The sequence below is a fragment of the Neoarius graeffei genome, chromosome 14 (assembly GCF_027579695.1).
Source record: "Neoarius graeffei isolate fNeoGra1 chromosome 14, fNeoGra1.pri, whole genome shotgun sequence".
Classification (NCBI taxonomy): domain Eukaryota; kingdom Metazoa; phylum Chordata; class Actinopteri; order Siluriformes; family Ariidae; genus Neoarius; species Neoarius graeffei.
The window spans coordinates 25,725,383-25,742,714 of NC_083582.1; the positions used below are offsets into that span (position 1 = coordinate 25,725,383).

The 17,332-nt window shown below is 40.4% G+C and overlaps 2 protein-coding genes across 2 annotated transcripts; one reads left to right on the forward strand and one right to left on the reverse strand.

The window, feature by feature from the left end:
- Window positions 1–5,460: 5,460 nt before the first annotated feature.
- Window positions 5,461–6,990, forward strand: med9 (mediator complex subunit 9). Its single transcript, XM_060938777.1, has 2 exons — window positions 5,461–5,560; window positions 5,825–6,990. The coding sequence occupies exons 1-2, from the start codon at window positions 5,484–5,486 to the stop codon at window positions 6,042–6,044; spliced, it is 297 nt and encodes a 98-aa protein (XP_060794760.1). The 5' UTR covers window positions 5,461–5,483; the 3' UTR covers window positions 6,045–6,990.
- Window positions 6,991–9,747: 2,757 nt separating this feature from the next.
- rasd1 (RAS, dexamethasone-induced 1) lies at window positions 9,748–11,154 on the reverse strand. The gene is made up of 2 exons (XM_060938778.1): window positions 10,829–11,154; window positions 9,748–10,685 (listed from the first exon to the last, which is right to left on the reverse strand). Exons 1-2 carry the CDS (start codon window positions 11,097–11,099, stop codon window positions 10,165–10,167), a joined length of 792 nt encoding a protein of 263 aa, XP_060794761.1. The 5' UTR covers window positions 11,100–11,154; the 3' UTR covers window positions 9,748–10,164.
- Window positions 11,155–17,332: the final 6,178 nt, after the last annotated feature.

The window sequence follows — 17,332 nt, forward strand, 5'->3', positions numbered from 1 at the left end:
TATCTAACCTATAAATGGAACTTTAAAGTGCTGAGTGATATTTTGTGTCCACTACTGAACCTACTCTTTTGCTGCTCAAGGAGAAGAATACATGATCAACAAGCCTGCAATCACCCTGCAGCATCAGTGGACACCTGTGCTCCACACTCCTTGCTGCAGTCTGGTAGTATACCTCCACAGTCCTGATATAATGTGGCCTCAGTTTAGATGACTTCTATTGTAGTTATACAAGGGAAAGAGATATTGAATGCTGGTCAGCACACATTAGCTGGTGTGACCTTTGAATTTCAGGTTGAATTGCTGATGGTGTTAAAGTTAATTATGTTGAATTGTGCAACCCATCAAGCTAGTCTGTGACCTTTTTAATGTGATTTTTAACAGAAAGCAGTAAACAGTCCCAAGGAGCATGATGAAGCAAGGACGATTTATTTGCTACCTGAATATGTGTGTCTGGTCCCAATTAAAGATGAAGACTCCACTACTTCTGAAGGCAGTCTGGAGTAAAAGGAAGTAGAAATGTGTTGTTTACACTATAAAAAATTATTTTAAATAAATCAATTGATGGAAAAATATTTTCAGGAAAAAAACTTTCATTCATCCAAATATATTAACAGAGTTTGCTGAGGACTGAACATGTTTTTACACATGAAAAAGATAATTCATTTCATAGTTGTCAATTTAAAAAAAAAATGTTTAGAATGCTGTTTAAGAAAGGTTAGCAAATCAACTTTGTTCTTGTGTTTGTTCTGAGAACAACAGAGCTGTAACATGCAGAATGATCAGTAGTTGTGGGCGAGAAATAGAAAAGGGCTGTCCTGCTCTTTCTTTCAGAACAGCCATCATTATGCACTGATTATCATCTTGGTTTTCTCAATGCATTCCCATACAATTACACACTGCAGTGATGGTGCCTGTCTATCAGAAAGTTTGCTCCTACTAGTATCCTTGTAGGGTTTTTTTTTTCTTCTAACCTTTTCATTAAATAGATAAAAAGTGTAGATGAAGCAAGTCCTTACAGCAGAACTGACTCCGTGTCAAAAAAGGCAGAGAACAAAATGAGAACATTTCTTATTTACATAAGAACGTGGGTAATTATCATGCACACAGGAGGCAAATTAGTGGACAAAATTAAACAAATTAGAGCTGCTGATGAGTTTATTTTAAATTTGTAATTATGTTATTTAAATAATATTGTACACAAGTGCATATAACATGCAGTACGAGACCTGATTAACTAGGAAAAAGGGGGAAACAGATCAGAATTGGAACAGGGTGGATGTCTCTGTTTTTTTTTAATTAAACATCTGTTTTTGTATTTTCTGAGCCAAGTTCCAACTTGCCACAGACACAAAGAATATTGCTAAGAGACGATGAAGCAAAGTTTTCCCAGTATGTAAAATATTTTCCCAATAAATGTAAAAAGATGAATGAAATAATATTAATTGTTAGTAATTATGCATAGTTAGTAAGCCCTTCATGAGAGGGTGGAACGGTGATGCAGTGATTAGCACTGTTGCCTCACAGCAAGAAGGTTCCGGGTTCGAACCTCACAGTTGACAGGGGCCTTTCTGCGTGGAGCTTGCATGTTCTCCCCATGCCTGTGTGGGTTTCCTCCAGGTCCTCCAGTTTCCCTCACAGTTCAAAGACATGCAGATTAGGTAAAGATACCCAGCCACTGGGATTGTACAAGCCAGTGCCCAAGCCTGGATAGATTGGGGAGAGTTGTCTCAGGAAGGGTATCCAGTGTAAAAACTACGTGGAATCAAATCAAAATATATGGAACAGTGCTGCTGTAGCGACCCCTAAGAGGAGCAGCTGAAAGTAAGCCCCTCATGTGAATATTCTAATCCTCAGCCTCTTTATCATTAGCTTTGCTTCCTGCAGTGTCTCCAACTCAAATACATTATGTTCTTGCTATTTTGTTGTTACCACATTTCCATATCAGACTTGCTTTATAAATTGTTCCTTATTCCTCCTCATACACAGCAAACCAGTTCTCACAACAATCCTGTGCTCTTCAGTATGAAGTGATGTGAGCCCACATCAATCTCAGTGTTTAGCATAAACACTGTAATCACATCAGTTACACAGAATAATGTTTAAGAAGGGATGGTTAAGCGAACAATCTAAGAGTGTATAACATTTCTGAAGAACACACCCCGTGAAGCACGATGGAAAATCTTGTCTGTGTTACAAGGACATTTTAGCAGGTCAAACTGTAAACAAATGTACAAGATAGAAATATATACAGAGGGCTCCCCGACCTGCTACAAGATGAACACTATCATACCACTGCCAAAAAACTGATCAAGCAACCTGTCTCAATGACTACTCCTATAGTGATGAAGTGTTTCAAGAGAATAATCTTGAGCCACATCCAGACCATTGTACTGGATACTCTTGAGCCTCTCCAGTTCACAAACAGACCAAACAGGTCCACAGGGGATGCCATCAGCACAATACACACAGCCTACAAACACATAGGGACAGCTATGTTTGACTGCTGTTTATTGACTATAGTTCTTGTGTTCAACATGGTGATACCATCCAAACTCATCAGCAAACTTTCCACCCTTGGTGTGCCACCCACCATCTGTAATTGGGTACTGAACTTTCTTACGAGCAGACCACAGTCTGATAGAATGGGGTATCACACATCTAGGACAATAACTATAAAAACAGGCATTCTGTAGGGTTATGTACTGAATCCCATGCTCTACACACTCTTCACCCATGACTGTCTGGCCTCCCAACACCAAATTTGCTGATGATACTACAGTCATTGGACTGATAACTGGGGGCAATGAGTCAGCTTACAGGAGTCACAAGGCTAGCCTTGTGAAGTGGTGCCAGGACAATTGCTCCCTGAATGTTAATGAAACAAAAAAGAAATGATTGTTGACCCATGACGCTGGAGGGAGCAGCACTAACACTGCACATTGGTGTGACCGAGGTAGAGTGAGTGAGCACATCTTTGGTGTTCACATCTCTGAGTACCTGGTCTCACTTCACCTGATCTCACAACATGACACACCTTATGAAGGAATCTTGGCAACGTCTGTACTTCCTGAGAAGACTGAGGAAATTCAGCATGCTAAGCAAAATCCTCAGCAATTATTATAGCTGTACAAGCAAGAGCATCCTCACCAACTCCATCACAGTTTGTATTGGTAGTTGCACAGTTCAGGACCACAAGCCTCTACAGGATGGTAAACATCTCTGGAACAGCCTTACCAATGCTGGAGAATATCTACCAGACCAAGATCATCAGGAGTGCCCATGACATCATGAAGGACAATAGCCATCAAAAAGATACTACAGGTGTGTGAAAGCAAGGACAAGAGGCCATCAGGCTTGTGAAGACTTTTATCCTCTGCCCCTTCCCACAACATTGCAGACACAGACCGTTTCCTGTACAGATGATTCTTGAATTGAATGGAACTGAATTTAATTGAATCAATCTTATTTAGAATTTTCATTTATTACCATTTTATTTGGTGCTACAAAAGTGATCTTGAACAATGTGTTAACAAAAAAGCAAAGAAAAATGACAACAAATAAACATCATAGCCTGGAAGATGATGTGGATCATCATCACACACACACAAACACACACACACATCATCTATATATATATATATATATATATATATATATATATATATATATATATATATGCATGCAATATAATGATAGGGGAGAGGGGGAGACTTGGACAAGTTTTCAGCTTTTGTAGATTATGTGAAGTTCTTTGCAGGTAGCATTACGTTCATATTGCATCGGAGAGGATTTACTATACCCTCTTACCACAACATTAGTTTCTCAGCTTGTCATATATCCTTCACTTTTTTTGTGAGGAGACATGAGACATTGAGGGGAGACATGGGGCATTATGTTGGGAGACTTGGGACATAGTGGGGAGTTATGGAACAAAAATAAAATATTTAGGCCTACATGTTTAATTCTTATTTATTATCAAAACATGTAACATATGAACTGTATGAACACACAATGCTGGTACAGCTATAGAAAAATGCCAGTTTACCCAAACCTGACTCAACAAAACAGTTCCATGTTCAAGAAGGAATGAAATAAGCTTAATCCTCATGCAGCTACATGCCCACATTTTTAATCAACATTTTAAACAATTTTATATTGGTAAACCACAAGAAAAGCCTGTAACATGAACTGTCCCACATCTCCCATCTGGACATTTTGAAAATGAAATCCTTAAATGTTTTCCCCCGCAATTTAAATTTAATAAATAATACTATATATGGGGACGGCACGGTGGTGTAGTGGTTAGCGCGGTCGCCTCACAGCAAGAAGGTCCGGGTTCGAGCCCCGTGGCCGGCGAGGGCCTTTCTGTGCGGAGTTTGCATGTTCTCCCTGTGTCCGCATGGGTTTCCTCCGGGTGCTCCGGTTTCCCCCACAGTCCAAAGACATGCAGGTTAGGTTAACTGGTGACTCTAAATTGACCGTAGGTGTGAATGTGAGTGTGAATGGTTGTCTGTGTCTATGTGTCAGCCCTGTGATGACCTGGTGACTTGTCCAGGGTGTACCCCGCCTTTCGCCCGTAGTCAGCTGGGATAGGCTCCAGCTTGCCTGAGACCCTGTAGAAGGATAAAGCGGCTAGAGATAATGAGATGAGATGAATACTATATATGGTAACTCTAGGATACATACTTTAATTCCTAACAAATCCCAAATTCACCAGCATACCTTACACCATAGAATGGAAGTGGAAGTGAAGTTGAAAATACAAGTTTTGGTTGACAAAAATATTGAACTGCATGGCCCTTACTGCAGTGTCCAGCTTCGTAGTTTCAAACTAGGTTACTCTAAGGGGCCACATCTAACTTCTGATGTCATCTAAAACCTGATTGGTTGAAATTAATTTATGAGAATACCAACTGTCCCAAGTCTCCCTGCTCCCCCCATGAACGTCATAAAGGGTCAACAAAGAAATAAATGATTTTAAATACAAAAAAAGAAAACAAACAGGAGAAAAAACAAACTGAGTAAAATAATTATTATAATAAATTGAATAAATAAAAAAGACATAAAACGTTACCTTATGATTAATCAAGCTTTACAATATGCAATACTCCATACAAAAGAAAAGAGTCTTTATGTCTGTAATACTTTCACACTTTTCCAAAATGTTCAGGTAAGGTCTTTGACTCGTAAATTTGCTGGAATTTATATGAAATATTAGAGAAGGTGGACAGCAGAGATTCCACTTGAACATATATATGTTTGTTTCAGATATGATTTAAATCCACTTCATTTTGAGGGATGGAGGAGAAAATACTAAGACATTAAAGCGCTAGAACAAAGACCGTTTAACATTTTTTTAGGTCATAGTTTATTTAATAACAATGAAACGTCACATGACGTCAACTTTAGCGCTAAACCAATCAGCTAGTTGATTCAGTCACGCGTGCTTATGACGTTTGTGGGCGTGGTTGTAAGCAACAAACATGGCGGCTCCCGTGTCTGTGGTGGACGATGCGGAAGTTTACTCCTTTTTGCCGCTCATACACGATATTATCAAATGGTAGGAGTATTAACAGTACATATGAGAAATCCTGCGTGGTATGTAATCCGAATAAAATGTCAGTGACGGTGCAAGCTGTGAAGTTATTTTTGTTAGCTAGCTAACGTTAGTGTACCATCTCTTGTTATGGTTGACACATTTTCACTCTACTTTCCGAGACTGAAACGCGCGATCACACGCACTGCTTGTTTGTCTTTATTCAGATAACTTCTCAGCCCTCATAACTTACGGTAATGATAACCTGTATTCACTTTATACCAACAGCATGGACAAAGACAACCAGGATGTACACCAGGAGCTAAATAAGTTGAGGACGCGGATCCAGGACACGCGGGAACAGATCTTGGCCATGTCCGGCATCGACTTGAGCTCTGAGGTGCAGCAGCACAAACTCCGCACCCTGAGAGAACAAGTCCGTACCAAGAACCAGCTGTTACAGAAATACAAGGGCTTGTGCATGTTCGACATCCCCAAACCCTCCTGATGTCCACAGGAAGCATTAAAGAACTTTCGGACTCTTGTTTAAACGTCTTTAAAAGCAGACGTGTTGTGGATCCTGCTCTGAAATGTTGGTCTATATAAGGACACTTTTTTTTTCTTCTTTACAATCACTTTTGCATAAATCAGCATACCCGTGTTAACCTGTGCTTTTATTTTGCATAAATAAACTCAAGTGTTTAGTCTGTACATTTAACTATCTGCCATCAGTATGTCCATCTGTCAACATACAGATGTATGCTGATGGCACAGTTCTTTTATCTCATCTCATTATCTCTAGCCGCTTTATCCTGTTCTACAGGGTCGCAGGCAAGCTGGAGCCTATCCCAGCTGACTACGGGTGAAAGGCGGGGTACACCCTGGACAAGTCGCCAGGTTATCACAGGGCTGACAACAGTTCTTTATGTACATGCAAAAAACAAACAAGCTGCAAGCAAGTTAACTGCAGCCTTGGTCCATGTTTCTGAGTGGTTAAGAAACTCATGCTTACATTTAAACATAAAACAGTTTGTATGTTCTTTTTACAGAAACATGTTAAGAGACATCAACCTGATGTTTTAATTAATGGAGAAAAGCTCATGGTTGTATGAGCTTTTCTCATACAACCATATCTTGGTTTTGTTTTAAATATCTTGGAATCATTTTAGACTCTAACCTAACGTTCAAAAAACATGTTAAAAAGGTGATCAACACCATTAAATTCAACCTGGCAAATTTTAGACACATGCGACCATATTTAACAATAGAGGCAGCTAACCTCTTTATGCATGCCATGATCTTTTCTTACATTTCATATTGTTTCACAAGTTGGTCTCAAGCTAATAAGACAACTTTGAAGCCAATAGAGGTCCTATATAAGCAAACTAAATCAGCATACCTGTGTTAACCTGTGCTTTTATTTTGCATAAATAAACTCAATTGTTTTGTCTGTACATTTAATGATCTGCTATCGGTATGTCCATCTGTCAACATACAGATGTATGCTGATTACACAGTTCTTTATGTACATGCAAAAAACAAGCTGCAAGCAAGTTAACTGCAGCCTTGGTCCATGTTTCTGAGTGGTTAAGAAACTCGTGCTTACATTTAAACATAAAACAGTTTGTATGTTCTTTTTACAGAAACATGTTAAGACACATCAACCTGATATTTTAATTGGTGGAGAAAAGCATGAGCTTTTCTCATACAACCATATCTTGGTTTTGTTTTAAATATTTTGGAATCATTTTAGACTCTTAACGTTCAAAAAACATGTTAAAAAGGTGAATAACACCATTAAATTCAACCTGGCAAATTTTAGACACATACGACCATATTTAACAATAGAGGTAGCTAACCTCTTTATGCATGCCATGATCTTTTCTTACATTTCATATTATTTCACAAGGTGGTCTCAAGCTAATAAGACAACTTTGAAACCAATAGAGGTCCTATAAGCAAACTTTACACGTTCTTGACAAAAAAACAATCAGCTATCACCACTGTCATATTGTTAAGTATTGTTATTTAATTTTGATAGTTTTTTTTTTTTTTTTTACATTTTTTAGATGCTTGCCTAATTTTTTAAGATATTACATGGGCTTGCACCTCCCCCATTGAGTGAATTTGTGAAGCAGATGGATGGTAGTGCCAGGGTAACTAGGGCAACCACCCGAGGAGACTGTATGATACAACGCAGATATAGTAAACTTGGGCATACAGTCTTCTCAGTAAGGGCCTCTAACTACTGGACTAGTCTTCCTTGTGAGGTAAGGGAAAGTTCAAATTATACAACTTTTAAAACCAGGCTTGAGAGATGGATCAAAATTAACCAGTCTTGTAACCATGAATAGCCCTCAGGTCACACATCACTCTTATACAGTACAAAATTACTCATTCTTGTGCTGGGTGCTTGTATTGTTTTTTGTTGTTTTATGTTGCTGTACTGACCTGCCAAGGGACTACAGATGAAAATTAGCTAATTTACTAACTGGCACATTTCCATTTTTAATTCAGATGATGTTGATTAATGTGCATTGTCCCTTTTAAATAAACAAAATAAATGAAAAAATATTAGTACATGGGAATGATACGTGACTAATATCTACAGTAAGTTAGCACGGAAAAGGTTGAGATGTAACCATTTTACTGAATTGACCTGAACAAGTTGGAGGAAGTCTGCACAGATGAATTGGCTTTGTTGGGAACTACATGTTCTTTAGCATCAAGGTGAAGTGGGTTTGGCTAGCAAGTTGTCTTGCATATTCATTTGTATCCAGAAATGTGGGATAATTAAGCCAGTAACATGTTTAGAGCTAGCCCGGGGGGGGGGGGGGGTCATTTAAAGTAATGAATCAAAACTCAATGTATCTTCAGTAATCTTAAGCTTACTTTTAAACTGCTTGTATATGGCCAACTTTGCAAACAAGACTAGTGTGTGTAGTTTTCCTTCTGCATTTTATTCAGTGTATGTGTTCACTGAGGACATTTAAACTAAAGCTGTGTTCACATATATACTGGTACGATAGTGGTATAACTGTATCGATACAAAGTATACCGGTACAGTTTAGTGCATCTGTCCATGCTAGCGAGAAATGTTTGCGGTTTTCTTTCACGGTAGTTGAAATGCGCGTGTGCGAAATGTTTCCGTGGTTACCGAGTAACTTCCTTCCGAGAATATGGCGGATGAAACAACGTGTGTGTGCTTTTTGTTGTCAATGTACAGTCTGTATTTCTGGTGGTCATTTATTCAGTCGAATCGTATAAAATGCACGAGGCAGTTGAGAAAGAAACAAAGAAAACGAATCTCCCTTTCTCCCCCCTCACTTTCTCCCTCTTCCCTTCTCTTCCCCTCCCTTTCTCCCTCTTTCCTTCTCTTCCCCTCCCTTTCTCTCCCTTTTCCCCTCTTCCTCCTTTCTTCCTCCCTCTTTCCCCCCCTCCCCCCTCCCTTTCTTTGCTCCATGTAGCTCCACGGTCGTTTTGAGCCATTTTGATGTTTTATTTACAGCTGGAAAGCACGGGCGTATTGTATGAATAACCTGGAAGACATAGGAATGGTTCATTGCGCATGCGCATTATATTTGTATCGATACAGAGCCACTTCATCTGTCCACACTACAGCGAAGCGCTACAGTACCGATACTGTACCGGTACGAAACCCATATATTTGTGGGTTTCGTACCGATACAGTTATACCGCTACAGTACCGGTATAGTTGCTAGTGTGGACAGGTGTTGCGGTACGAAAGTAGTATCATATCGGTACAAAATCCCTAGTGTGGACAGGGTATTACATTTGTGGGTTTCGTACCGATACAGTTATACCGCTACAGTACCGGTATAGTTACTAGTGTGGACAGGTGTTGTGGTACGAAAGTAGTATCATATCGGTACAAAATCCCTAGTGTGGACAGGGTATTACATTTGTGGGTTTCGTACTGATACAGTTATACCGCTACAGTACCGGTATAGTTGCTAGTGTGGACAGGTGTTGCGGTACGAAAGTAGTATCACATCGGTACAAAATCCCTAGTGTGGACAGGGTATTACATTTGTGGGTTTCGTACCGATACAGTTATACTGCTACAGCACCGGTATAGTTGCTAGTGTGGACAGGTGTTGCGGTACGAAAGTAGTATCATATCGGTACAAAATCCCTAGTGTGGACAGGGTATAAACCCACTGCTGAGGAGTAATGACAGGAACAAAAGATGGATATATTCGTTTAGCAGTTTATTTAAAAAGACATTGGTCATAAAGAAAACATTCACAAGTTGCTCAGAAAGCAAGATTTCACGTTATTTTATAAAACAGTGAACACTAGCAGGCAATTTAACACTGCAGCTTTGCACGCGTGGCGTCTTTCACCACACCGATAATAAAAACGCAGATGGAAAAAAAAGTACTATTTTCTCACGAGCAGCTACTCGGGACTACCGAGCGCTTTCAGTGAGCCGAACAGTCAGTCCACTAACGGGAATCTCGCTGGTTTAATGAAGCGCGCGACCAGCGGGCGTCCAGCGAACGGTTCGAGTCGTGTGCGTGCGCACTCACTCAGTCTCTCCATTCGCGCGTGCGGTTCAACAACCGAGTATTTTCAATCTGAGAAGTCGCTCATGAGTGACGCGCTTAGCTGATGACACACCTGTCCTTGCTGTGGGCGCCACCGACCGCCTTTTCTTTGATGTACATGAGGTCGCTGTGCACGCTGGGGCGGCGCGCGAAAGGTGCAACCACACCGTACGCATCGCAGTCTTTCGGCTTCTTGCCCTTAAAGGACTTGCGGTGCAGCATGTCGCAGTACTGCGCTGAGACTTTGCGGTGCAGGTCAGGGCTCATCTCGTTGGGCAGCTTGGCCATGGCGAAGAGGCGGTGGAACATCAGGTCCACGTTGGTGTTGCGCTTGGCGGAGATCTCGAAGTAGGCGCACTGCTCATCCCCGGCCACGAGCTGCTCGATCTCCTCACGCGCCACTTCGCGCTGGAACTCGCGGTCTCCTTTATTCCCGCAGATCACCAGCGGCACGGCCATGTTCTCCTTCGTCTTGTTTTTCAAGCACGATTTGGTCTCATAGATCTGGTGCTTCAGACGCTGCACTTCATTAAACGATTCTCGGTTGTCCAGACTGAACACCAGGATGAAGACATCACCTGCGGAGCATGACAGAGTCGCATTAAACTCCGAGAGCAGTTCATCTCTAACAACACCAATGTCTCAGACATACTCAGAGCACAGCAAAGCAATACTGTATTTCAAAACAATAATACAGGAGGAGGAGGAGATGATGATTTACCTGTCAGTATAGATAGTCTCCTCATAGCAGGAAACGGATGATTTCCTGAGGTATCCAAAATATCCAGCTGGTAAACATCTCCTTTGATACTGTAAAGTTTTCTGTGGAAGTCCTCTATGGTCGGTGTGTACTGATCATCAAACCTTCCGGTGAGGAACCGGGACACTATAGCCGACTTGCCAACTTTAGTGGAGCCCAGAATAACCATCCTGTAGCAGTTCTTCGCCGGGATGTCAAACTCGTTCTCGGAGGGAGACATTTTCTTAATCATGGCTGAGGGTTACAGGTCCTCTAAATGAGAGAAATGAGCAGTCTGGACCTTCAGGACTTGGATAACTTGTGCGCTGCAGCTCCAGGTGGCGGGTTTATATATTATATGCAGCCTGTAGGGCAGTCGGACCCCGCCTCCTTTGGTGCGCGTCACTCCCACCCGCTGGTCAGCTGCACGCGCCCCTCCGAGGGTGGCCAAGTTGGGTTTGTTTGTTTCTCTTGTGAAGAGAGCATGCGCCCAGCGGAGTGCAAAAGACTGCGTTATTTTATAGCATGGTTAAACATGGACTCCTTTTAAATGAGGTATTGGTTATTAGCAACTAAGTAATATCTAGCAAGTCCCATTTATTGTGAATTTTAAAAGAACTAATCAGCTGGAAATGATAAAACCTCTCTGCAGGGGTGCCACTAGAAATTTTTGGGCCCAATGAAAGAACATAATTAATAGTGTAATTAGAGCGGCGGCTACAATTATCAACACCTTAACAATCTTTTGGCCGTTGCAAAAATAGCAAAGATTTTCAGTACGTCAATTGTGCATGAATAATTACTCAAACTTCTCATCTCATCTCATTATCTCTAGCCGCTTTATCCTGTTCTACAGGGTCGCAGGCAAGCTGGAGCCTATCCCAGCTGACTACAGGCGAAAGGCGGGGTACACCCTGGACAAGTCACCAGGTCATCACAGGGCTGACACATAGACACAGACAACCATTCACACTCACATTCACACCTACGGTCAATTTAGAGTCACCAGTTAACCTAACCTGCATGTCTTTGGACTGTGGGGGAAACCGGAGCACCCAGAGGAAACCCACGCGGACATGGGGAGAACATGCAAACTCCACACAGAAAGGCCCTCGTCGGCCACGGGGCTCGAACCCGGACCTTCTTGCTGTGAGGTGACAGCACTAACCACCGTGGCGCCCACAAAAATAGTTTTTATTTAAAATTTGTTTTACATAGACTTATATTTAGTACAAAATATCTTTTCTATAAATATATGGATGTCAGTGTTTACGTAAGTAATGCTAATATTTGTAAGCAAATGAACTGATAATGTTTAACCTGTGTCAGAAAATCTTTTTGTTCCACTTTCTAAAGCATTTTCATAGATCACATTTTGTTCATCATTCGTTGTGTGTATTAATTTCTAGTTTTGTGGTTTACCAATAAATTTCAACAGGCAATTGACATTGTAACCACATGAACATCCAGGTCAAAGATCGCATGTCATTCATCGAACCAAAACTTTATATTTTTACATCTAAAAATATAAAATGTCTACTGATATTGTAGTATGTGGTAAATATTTACAAAAAACTGAATGGAATAGAAAAATCTGAATATTTCAAGCATGCAATTTTTTTTATATGCTAGGAATTTAATTCTGGTCTAATTCTATTTATTGCAATAGGATTCCAAATACTCTATAAACATTCCATTCTGTTATGAATCAGAAAAAAGTTATTATAAATCATAGCACTTTTATTTTTTTAAAGTAGTTCAACAATGTTATACAAAGATCAATACATAACAGTTGTAAATGTCACTTAATTCCACAGGGTGTCGATAATGGTGGACACCAGTGAAAGTGATCACTATTACTGAAACATCACTTGACTTCTCAAATGCACGTTTAGATACAAAATGGCGACTGTCAAATGAAAGAGTAAAAAATAAAGTAGGACAAGGATATCATGAAATGTCAATGAATTTGATCAGTAAAAACATGTCCATGAGCTTTCCACCCATGAGCTTACCTGTAATGACAACATCTGGGTTTTTCTCAACTTGCTGATCATGCTAAAAAAGTTCCATCTCAGGTAATGAGCTGTATCATCAGACGACAAGATCAAAGGGTGTGTGTGTGTGTGGGGGGGGTCTTCCGGTTGATTAATTAACCAATAATAACTATTGTAACTAAAACTTATGTTTGTAAAATTATTTTTCATTGGTAAATCTGAAAAGGTGTCTAATTATGAACTGTCGATAATTGTAGTCGCCACTCTAGTTTTAGGGTTATTAGTGTAATTTTCTAACAAAAAACACATGAATTCAAGTCTGGCAAACACCAGTAATGACCCACTGGATCTGAACACCTCCACTGAATTGGTCACAGAAGACACAGACCTTGTTTATACCCTGATATTATTTTTCACCACTAGGTGTCAGTATTTAGTTAGTAACCTACCCAGGCTGTAGCTAGTAGATAAATTAGTAGATAAGTATAAACTTAGTGTAGACTGGATTTGCTGTCGCAAACATATTTCCAAATTCATCCTTATGTCTCCTTCATGTACTGACTCATTATATGCAGTTACTGAGTGGTTTTTTTTTTTCTTCTTTTTTTGGCTGTGCCAATTTAATAGAAAACACAGTAAATACAGTAATCAACAATGCAGTGAGGAAAAACTCAGCATTCATCAACTTTATTAAATAAAGACCTGAACAATAACAACAAATATAAATGTGAACAATGGCAAAACATCTAAACATGCAAGAGGTCAAATGGCAGAGAATAAATCCCTCAACCTCAAATATTTAGTATCTCAATGTTCAACAGCCCCAAATGAGCTAAATAACCACTGTACATACTCTACATACAGTTTTAAAGTGACTTATGGGCTCTGTTGTGCAACAGAGGGGAACTTTTTTTTTAACACAATAATGAATTTTACATCAACAAATTGGTCACACCATGCTGCCTGCTAATGGATGCAACAAAAACAGAAAATGGTATTCTTTCTGGCTGCATCATGGCTTGAAGAGGGCCCTGACTCTAAAGTATCCATAAACTTAACAATAAGGTACATAATTCAGAATCTGTCATCTAATCATACTAACACTGTGTTGTGAGAACTATGTGTATGTATTACTAACGTTTGGATGGAATGAGCTGCATGCTTGGTTAGAAATATTAGTTGATCATAAAGGGAAACAAATTTCTTAAAAGGGTGATCTTAAAAGTGGCAATGGCATTATTCCCTTTACATTTTAAGTCAAGCTATCTAACAGTCTTTTTAGCCAGTTTTTGTCCATTTCATATGCCAGTTGTACATTTAATTATTGGAATGTCTATATGAACGTTATCAGCTAAAATTGTACTTGCTTGCTATAGCTAGCTGCTCACATGGTTAATGCAGCATAAATACTAAAAATCGGTCTCAATGAGCCTTAACCCCAAAGCCCTTTATTCACAGATTGCACTGTAAATACATTATCAACAAAATACTGCTTACCTCCTTCTGTTTCAACTGGGAGGGGGGTTGAGGCAGGGTTTCCTAATCCTGAGACTGCATCTGTGCATGTTGAGGGCAGACCTCATTAGTGAACAAGCTAGTTATTAGCATGTATGTTAACCTAGCTGGCGCACTAGCTGTCTAGTGGACCTACAAATTCACTGAGCTCTTTGCAGACCAAAATTACATTCATTACTTGTCTCATTTTCAGTGGCAATAAAAGTAACCTATAAAATATTTAAGTAAAACGACAGTGCATTGTAAATTAAGTTGTTAGCTTGATCATTCAAGCAGTAGTTAAGCCACAATAATAATCTTCTGTAGCATTAATGTTAGTTTGTTAGGATAATAGCCACCAATGAAGATCAGTGTATAGGCTACCTTTCTTTGGGAAAACAAACAACAACCCTGAGTGACTATTGGCCCTCTCTCTCTCTCTCTCTCTCTCAGCTTTCTGCTCCCTCTCTTTACGTTTCTGGTAATCCGACTTCTACATGATGGTGCAGCTAACATTAGTGCTTGATTGGAAAGCACCAAACCTAACGCGGTGTCACACTGGCTCTGCCTACACAAGACTCATCTAATCTCATCTCATTATCTCCAGCCGCTTTATCCTGTTCTACAGGGTCGCAGGCAAGCTGAAGCCTATCCCAGCTGACTACGGGCGAAAGGCGGGGTACACCCTGGACAAGTCGCCAGGTCATCACAGGGGTGACACATAGACACAGACAACCATTCACACTCACATTCACACCTACGGTCAACTTAGAGTCACCAGTTAACCTAACCTGCATGTCTTTGGACTGTGGGGGAAACCGGAGCACCCGGAGGAAACCCACGTGGACACGGGGAGAACATGCAAACTCTGCACAGAAAGGCCCTCGCCAGCCACGGGGCTCGAACCCGGACCTTCTTGCTGTGAGGCGACAGCGCTAACCACTACACCACCGTGCCGCCCGCCTACACAAGACTGTACCATGTAATGAATAGGGAGAGGGGTGAAATATAAAGACTATCTATTCTAATAATTTTGTGGAAAATGGAAAACCAAACCAAAAGGTTGTTGCATTTGCTCAATATGAGACAATTATTAAAATATATTTTATTAAATTAACTTGCACATGGTAATAATATGAATATTGTCCTCTGAGGGCCCTCTGTCAATGCTGGGCCCTTAGAATCGTCCTAAGTCCCCCCCCCCCCCCCCCCCCCCATGACACCCCTGCCTCTCTGGCAACCTAGATCCTTCAGCCTGTTCAGAACATCAGGGTTTTTACTGTACACTTGAAAATCGTAGTGAAAAAGCACATGGTGTGTGCAAAAGCCCAGTGCATGCCTAATGATAATGTTAATGTCAAATTGGACTTGTTCATTAATATATAAACATCAGAGTGGCTCATTTAGTTAGAAGAGGTGCTTTCTTCCACAGGATTGCGTTTCAACAAATTCAGATATTAAGAAAGAGGCTGCATCTGAAGTACACTTTAATCCATGCAAGATGAACACTCAGGGGCGTGTTTAGCCTATTTTTGGGGGTGCTCAAGCACCCCCAAAAATGAGCTCAGCACCCCCTAGCTCAGCACCCTCAAAAACACTGCTTTTGGAAGTAATTTTCAGAAATAAGTGCCCTCGCGCACTGCGCAATGAATGTGTGCGCGGGCGTGTGTGTTCTTGAATTCACCTGTTAGGTGATAGTTCTATGACCAGTAAAATACCTCTCCCCCTTGCGTCCTCTCTGATTGGGTTGCCTGTCCGTGCGAGTGCTTGCTACGACATGGTGTTTTTTTTAACTGGATTCCACGCCGATGAGGAACTCGAAGTAGCACCTGAGTATTACTGGCATAGCGAGATGTGAAGGTACGGACTGGAGTTACAATTGTTAAACACAACACAATAATATGCATAATGCAATATTGATGTTCCCTGGTCTATGAACAGAATGATAAAAACGACATTTACCATCCATATCGAGATACTTTTGTGCAGAGCTGTACAAGTGCTACGGTGCTAGACCACCGTGTGTTAGTCAATTTTATTTAATGTAACATAGTGTTTACTAATGTAAACTAATGTAAAATCATAATAATACACACTTATTACACAATAACACATTAATTAACAATTACCACTGTTCAAAATGAATAGCTCCAACATTACAAATGCAGTAGTAGGTCTTGTTTAGTTAAAAATATAACGTAAATATTTGTGTCAGTGGTTGTAAATGTGTAGATATCATAGTTTATTGGGTCAGCTTCTGTTAAAACATTGCATAAGTCTAGTCTTGTCTAGTCTAGTCTTCTTGTCTAGTTAAGTCTAGTCTAAATGCGGAATAAATGTGGAAACACTGTCGTTCAAGCCAGGTGCCTCTGTCAGTTCTGGGGGCTAAGCACCCCCAAAGATCAGATGCTAGAATCGCCCCTGAATGAACACAGTAGTGATCTCTGGCCACATATTTATTATTCAGTCATAAGCATGTGCATTTGGTTATTAATGGTATGAATATTGAGCTTGTACTCCAAGATAATGGTTCACTGATGCATGAGAGAGACTGAAGGAAACACAAGTCAGTGAAACAGACCGAGACGAAGAACTGTTTCGATCCATATGGTCTGTTTGATCCACAAGGGGTCGCAAATGTCAGCCTATGTCAGGTAGACAGCTGAAGCTGTTTCATACATATAAATCATGTTGTTTTCTCATAACAAATGAACTGTTCCTTCCTTCCTTCCTTCCTTCCTTCCTTCCTTCCTTCCTTACACACACACACACACACACACACAATGTTTTCTCAGCATTTGCAGTTCAGTGAATACAGCAAAGCTCAGCTAAAGCTACTGTAGCTGTTGAAACACAAAACCCTCTCAAATCCATGTCCCTAAACACATTAGGATTGATGTATGTTGGTGGTCCACATGATTTCTCCAATTTGTAGAACCTGAGGGTTTCTCCTCAGTAAGCAGACATACTGTATCCGAGAATATGAGTACACATT